Here is a 7,084-nt window from a genome sequence, read left to right as displayed (position 1 = left end):
CGGGAAAAAATCGCCGAAAATCGCTTGTGCGCATGCGTATGGGCCTCCCCCGACCCGGAAGTGCATCGGAAATGACCTCTTCTGGGTCGGGAGAAGCCCATACGCATGCGCACAAAGGATTTTCGGCAATTTTTTGCAGATTTTGAAGATCGTCGCCGCGCCGCGCGCTGTAAGAGCGGGCGGCGGCAGCGGGCGGCAGGGGTCGTCGCGGGCCGGATTGGGAGGCCAATTGGGCCGAAAGCGGATAGAGGGGGGGGAATCTCCCCTGCCTCCTAACACTGGAACTCATGGACATCCAATGAAGTTGAATGTAATCAGAATGGATAAAAGAAAGTCCTTCTTCACACATAGTTGAAGTATTGAATTTGCTTCCACAGGAGGCAGTGATGATCACCAACCTAAATTATGATGATCGCCCCAGCCACTATGGGCGGCTAGATGGCTTTACAAGAGGATTAGACAAATATCCACGTGGATATTCACTCTGCAGTCTATGCATTAACTTTGCTCTCTATATTTTCTCCTCCTTGTCAGAGGGCATTGTTTGAGGGTGGCCCAGAGGGGCCTGAGCTGCGGATCTTCTATGTTGGACCTCAGGTGTATCATAGGTCCATGCGGCACTGCGGCAGTGCTTTTCAGTACCTTCTTCTCCAATCACAATTGCACTAACCAAACACTGACTATATTAATTCTTTGGGGCTATTGCATGCTTTTCTCCTCCTAAGGTAGCCTGAATATTACCTTTGTGGCTGGGCAATGCAATAATATATTGAATTACCCTTTACTGTGTGCTACTTCTTTCAGTCGCTTCTGTTGCTTGGGACTTGGTTGCTGTTTTTGTTCGTAGCAAGAGATGCTGATTTTTTTGGGGGGGGGGGTTAAAAAGACTTCCACACCTCAAGTTCCATCATGCTAGGGACACCGCTCTTGTGTAAATATGAACCTGTCAGAGAGTAGCACTGAAGCCCTACAAACTCGAAAATTCAGCAAGAGGCGTGGAGCTTCAGGTCTTTGCACTGGGTGTGGGTATGAGAGAGAGAGACAGAAAAACATTGCATACAGTGCCGCATTTAAGTGGCCCTCCTTTTGTAGGAAGGAACGTCTTGTGCAATATTTGTAGCAACTGAAGAACCATAGAACGACAGCATACAATAAATTCATTTGCTCTGTGTTGTTCTGGAAGAGCTTGTGGCGACTTGTCCCCAAGTGAGCTGGAATAAGAAACCCTCTGAGACCTTGGTGCCTGTTTGACTGATGTTACAGAAAGCTGAGTGGAGGATCTGATGAAAGGAAGGAGCTTGTTCTTTAACTGGGCAAGGTGAGTAGTGGTGGAGATGGAGTCAGAGACCGGCAGGGACCTGGAACTGTCTTATGTGTTATATTCTGTATTCCAGGCAAACAAATTTTGTGCTTTTGATTTGTATACACTTATTACAAACTTTTTTTCTCGTTTGTTGCACATTAAAAACATTGCAGGTAATATAATGTGGCTATTGTAAGGAGATACAGGATGGCAGCTGTAAAGTTACCTCTTTTTTATAAAGAGTTACTGGTATAAATTAGAAAGCATTTGAATATATTCTGCGTAGCCTACAGGATACTCTTGGGAACAGCCCTCTAGAAGTGACACAGGAACAGTCAAGGAATAGCAAAAGACAAGGACTCAGGTCAAAGTTTTCCTACCTGCGCTACCATAGCACTCCTATGTACAGTAATCACTGACAATGCAGAATTGGTGGTACAAACCTACTTCCAAGTAAACATGCATACCGGTAGTATCAGGCCAGAGCTTGCTTTTTTTTCTAAAATAATGTTTAGGGGTACTCTCTTTTTGACTCAAGAAATTCACCATTTTATAGTTCAAATCAGGAAAAATAAATACAGTAAATGGACAAAAGTACAAAGATTCACAAAATGTTTAGGGGTATGCGTACCCCTGCGTACCCCCAGAAAAAAGCACTGTATCAGGCCATTAATGTTCCAGCCCTGCTATGTCTCACTGCAAGTTCTTATATTAATTCAGGATTAATTAATTTCTGGCTGAGATGGTGCTTATTTCAGCAATATTATTAACACAATCTCTCTTTTTTTAATGCTATTTTATTAATTTTCCAAAAACAACAAACAATAAAAGCAACAATACATATTCAAACATAGAAAAAGTAGAGCTGGCTTCCCCCTACTCCCTTCTCTGGTTCCATTGTTTATCAGTTTTACCCTTGCCGCACTGCTGCCCCCCCCCCATAAAGTCTGCTCTTAAGTGCTAAATTGGAACAAATGACAATCCATGGAAACCCAATTGCCATTTGTTCCAATCAAGCAGGTTTTCCCAGAGGAAAGTAGTGAGGCAAATGGAAGTGTGGATAAGCTCCTGGAGAAAACAAGTTTTCACCTAGTGGCAGAACCCTATCAACACTGTGGTCATCTATGTCTCCTGGAGAAGGGAGCATTTCTTCAAGGTCCCAAATGCATGAAGGGGAAAGTAAGAATGCACAGATTGCACTCAACCCCTGTTGCCAGAGAGGAAAGTTCTATCACCATTTCATGTGCTTCCATGCACTTTGGCTCCAAAAGGTTATGTTTTGCCTAGGAAGGTAAGATAACAGAGAAGCTTGCCTGCTCGGGGCAAATATAACTTGCAAATTTCCAACCAAAATTCTCTGTTGATATGGGCAAGGTAGTGGCCCTAAGGGATGGCTGAATCTTACATCCCTGATCTCCTGTAAAGAAGTAAGCTGTAAACCAGTGTTTGTCAACCTTGCACTCCCAGATGTCACACAACAACTCCCATCATTCCCTGCCAGGTCTGGCTGGGATAGTTCGAGTCGGCAGAGCCATCTGCCATGAACTCAGGTTCATGGGTTCGAGCCTCAAGCTGAGGAAAAAAGATTCCTGAATTACAGGGAGTTGCACTAGATGATCCTTGGAATCCCTTTCAACTGGCTGATTCTATGGCTCGGTCATAAGGCAGGTTAGCCAATGGTCAAGGATGATGGGAATTGTAGTCCAACAACATCTGAGGACCCAAAGTTGAAGCAAACTCCTTGGTTGTATCGTCCGCAGCCTAGACCCTCTAAAGCAGGCACCCCCAAACTCAGCCCTCCAGATGTTTGGGGACTACAATTTCCAAGCTAACAGGACCAGTGGTCAGGGATGGTGGGAATTGTAGTCCCAAAACATCTGGAGGGCCGAGTTTGGGGATGCCTGCTCTAAAGATACAGCAGTATCTCTTAGGGACGAACCTTGGTTAATGTAGGAAAATGCAAGTGTTTTATAACAGTTGCTAATTTCTTGGTTCAACGAACGGTAACAATGTTTGCTATTTATGTTTGCCTAGAGTTCATCATAAAGGCTACAGCCGTTGGCTTGTTGGGAAAACATTATGAAGAACCTACTTGAAAAGTTGTTCATTCTCTTCCTCAGTAGTCTGCTTTGTGCTTTTCTTCTTCAGCCGTTCCATAGTTGGCAGACAGAAATAAGAGGTAAGAGTGAGGATTGCCAGATATTTAAACAGCAGAATATTGGATGGTTATGCTTAGCTTTGTTGTTCTGATTTTCTATTACATGGTTTAAATTTTCCTATAGAAAGGCAGGATAACAATGTTGAAAATGGATCAAAACTCTTAATAGTAAGTAAGTAAGGGACGCAGGCGGCGCTGTGGGTTAAATCACAGAGCCAAGGGCTTGCTGATCAGAAGGTTGGCGGTTCGAATCCCTGCGACGGGGTGAGCTCCCGTTGCTCGGTCCCAGCTCCTGCCAACCTAGCAGTTCAAAAGCACGTCAAAGTGGCAGTAGATAAATAGGGGAAGGTAAACGGCGTTTCCGTGTGCTGCTCTGGTTCGCCAGAAATGGCTTTGTCATGCTGGCCACATGACCTGGAAGCTGTACGCTGGCTCCCTCAGCCAATAATGCGAGATGAGTGCCGCAACGCCAGAGTCGGTCACGATTGGTCCTAATGGTCAGGGGTCCCTTTACCTTTAAGTAAGTACCGGTAAGGAAATAAGTAAGTGAGTAAGTAAATTTTTATTTATATCCCGCTCTCCCCAGCCAAAACCGGGCTCAGTGCAGCTAACATCAGATATCAAATACATTAAAACACAATCAAACAATTGATTAAAATACAGCTTAAAAATTAGACTCAGGATAAAATTTAATGACTGCTCAAGAATTACAACCATAGGGGTTGGGAACCTCAAGTATTCATCAGGGCCAGCTGTCCATGTTGGTCCCGCATGAGCCAATAAAATGGCCACAGAGGTAACTTACAGGGTCTCATAGAGGGGAGCTCAAACTGGGCCCAGACCAAAGGCCAGGTGGAACAGCTCCATCTTGCAGGCCCTGCGTAAGGATGTCAAGTCCTGCAGGGCCCTGGTCTCTTGGAATTTCCACCAGGCTGGGGCCAAAGCCGAAAAGACCTTGGCCCTGGTTGAGGCCAGTTTAACTTCCTTGAGGCCCTCCTTGAATTACTGATTTTCACTTCCTGGTCATGGTGTCAAAGGTCACATTTCCATTATATAGATCCTGAAAAAGATTGGCTGAGAAGGCATCGAGATCGCAAAGCCTCTTTGGACTCCATCTGCCTGAAAGATACTTTCTCAAAAGGAAAACCAAACCCTCAAGTTATGGAGCAGCTCTTTGTGGACGAGAGTCACAACTTTATCTACTGTGAAGTGCCAAAGGTGGGCTGTTCCAACTGGAAAAAAATTATTCTCCTCCTCACACTCAACCTGAGCAGGGATTCCTTAGAAGTAGATCATGGTAGAGTCCACACAACACATCTCTTAAGGAGGTTGAGTTCTTACCCTTCTGATCAGCAAGAGAAACTTCTGAACAGCAGCATTAAAGTGATGTTCACCAGGCATCCTCTGGAGAGATTGGTTTCTGCTTACAGAGACAAGCTCTTGCACTTCGAGCCTTATTACGTCTTTGTGGCAAAAAAGATCAAGACCTTGTTCAGGGGAAACCCAAATTCCACCGAGCAAGTGACTTTCCAGGAATTTGTAAAATTTGTTTTGACACAGGCCCCCAAGGATATGGACATACACTGGAAGCCAATGTTTATGCTCTGTGATCCTTGCAACATTCATTATGACATTTTGGGGAAGTACGAGACACTGGGAGAAGACGCTGACCATGTTCTCAGGAGAATTGGAGCACCAGACGATCTCCAGTATCCAGATTTTAAGGAGTACGGTACAGAGAAACGGACCGACAACAATATCACTCAGAACTACTTCAGCAAACTGAGTAAGGACCAAATGCAGAAGCTCAAGGACCTTTACTCAATTGATTTCTCTTCATTTAATTATTCTTTTCATTTTTAAAACAAAACTTTGCTGTAAGATTCAATCACAGTTCCCTTCTCTGGGTTCTCTGGTCTCCTGTCTGCTAGAGAACAGGAAGTCCCTGTGGTGGCACCCTGTCTCTGGGAAATCCCTCTTTAGGGAGATTGATCTGGCATTTTCATTGTTAACGTATGTGCTGAACTACGGTAGGAGCCTACCAAATCAGACCACTGGTGCATCTAGTTCAGCAATGCTGACACCAACTAGCAGTTGCTTTAGGGCACTACCAGATAACCTGTTTCATGAGCATTCATCCTGATTGATTTGCAGGGCACTTAAGTAACACTGGCTCTTTGATGAGTGTTCATTCTGATTTGTTTGTGGGGATGTTAGATGATGTTGCATCAAAGCAGGTGTCACCCCACAATGCATTTCCAGTGCATTTTCCTGGCATTTCCTTTATTGCAAAAAGTCCAGCTTTTGGGGGAAACAGGTTTGTTACGCAAAACATCTCAATCGACTATAATCTCACAATCTGAATTTGCCGGTGTGTGACTGAACCCCATGCAAAAAAGTGACAGTCTGGAAGTGCCCTGAAGACAGGGGGCTTTCCTAGCCCTCCCTAGAGATACTGTACCTGAGTTTGAACTTGGGACCTTCTGAATGCAAAGCAGGGACTTTATCAGTGAGCTACAGCCCTACTCCAGAGTCTATTCGATTGGTCTGCAGGTGACAGGGAATGAGCACATTTAAAGTGCATTCCCCCCTCAAAGAATTCTGGGCACTGTAGTTTGTTAAGTGTTGCTGGGAATTGGAACTCTATGAGTGGAAACTACAGTGCCCAGAATTCTTTGAGGGAAAGAACGTGCTTTGAATATTCTTTAAAAGTATACACAGCCCAGAAAAGCATTCATAAATGGTGATGAGTAGAGGCTAATCCAAGGTCTAACATTATTTCCTCATTCCTCATCTATAACGTGAAAACCACATTCTAAACACACCATGTTTGTTCCACCAACTTTCTATGGTTATGTCAGATTTAAAATTGATGTGGATTTGGCAGAAAATATTTATAGGTTTGTAGGAATACACAAACACACACACGAGAGAGAGACAGAGAGAGAGAATGAGAAAATGAGAATACTACTCAGGATCTAAGTGAATTTTCATTTTGATATATTTTAATGTATATTCTGCCACAGAACATCATTCTCTTTCTTATTTTTTAATATTTTTAATTAGTTTTCAAATACAATCCAATAATAGCCTCATTATAACAATACCAATTTATAATACAATTACTAATGCCAATCGTTCAACTACCGAATTATATAATTTAGATAAAGTGCCCCCCCCCCGCATGCTAGAGTTGATGGTTGATGGTTTTCTTTACAGTGGCACCTCGGTTTAAGTACTCAATTGGTTCCAGGGAGCCATTTGCTCCCTGAAAAGTACTTAAACCGAGTGGCGCTTCCGTGTGCGCAGTGCCAATACAGCTCTTCTGCGCATGCATGGACCATGCAGATCACTTCTGCACATGCGCGCGCTGCAAACCCAGAATAAACACTTCCGGGTCCGTGGAGTACTCAGACCGAAAGTACTCAAACCACAGCAGACGTAAACCGAGGTATGACTGTATTTCTGCGTTCCAAAATCATACTAATTTCAATTAAATTCTGGTCATAATAATAATCCTATTATACAACAACTGCAATATTAATAACTTCTATTCTTCTATTTGTGTTGACACATTAAATGATTTATAAAGCTACAAGTGAGGCACTCAAACTATAACCTTG

The 7,084-nt window shown here is 43.6% G+C and overlaps 1 protein-coding gene across 1 annotated transcript; it reads left to right on the top strand.

Annotated features, from left to right (window-relative positions):
* The first annotated feature begins 377 nt into the window (after positions 1 to 377).
* Positions 378 to 7,084, top strand: LOC118075418 (carbohydrate sulfotransferase 8-like). Its single transcript, XM_035097385.3, has 3 exons — positions 378 to 1,318; positions 3,338 to 3,482; positions 4,519 to 7,084. The coding sequence occupies exons 2-3, from the start codon at positions 3,383 to 3,385 to the stop codon at positions 5,322 to 5,324; spliced, it is 906 nt and encodes a 301-aa protein (XP_034953276.2). The 5' UTR covers positions 378 to 1,318; positions 3,338 to 3,382; the 3' UTR covers positions 5,325 to 7,084.

The sequence above is a fragment of the Zootoca vivipara genome, chromosome 1 (genome assembly GCF_965207765.1).
Source record: "Zootoca vivipara chromosome 1, rZooViv2.hap1.1, whole genome shotgun sequence".
NCBI classification, from domain to species: domain Eukaryota; kingdom Metazoa; phylum Chordata; class Lepidosauria; order Squamata; family Lacertidae; genus Zootoca; species Zootoca vivipara.
This window is presented reverse-complemented; position numbering and strand designations above follow the sequence as displayed.

Excerpts from the sequence above, each read along its gene's own strand:
- LOC118075418 (XM_035097385.3), top strand. The coding sequence starts at position 3,383 with ATGAAGAACCTACTTGAAAAGTTGTTCATTCTCTTCCTCAGTAGTCTG. Across the intron at positions 3,483-4,518 it reads TTGGCAGACAGAAATAAGAG|ATCCTGAAAAAGATTGGCTG; the intron begins GTAAGAGTGAGG and ends TCCATTATATAG.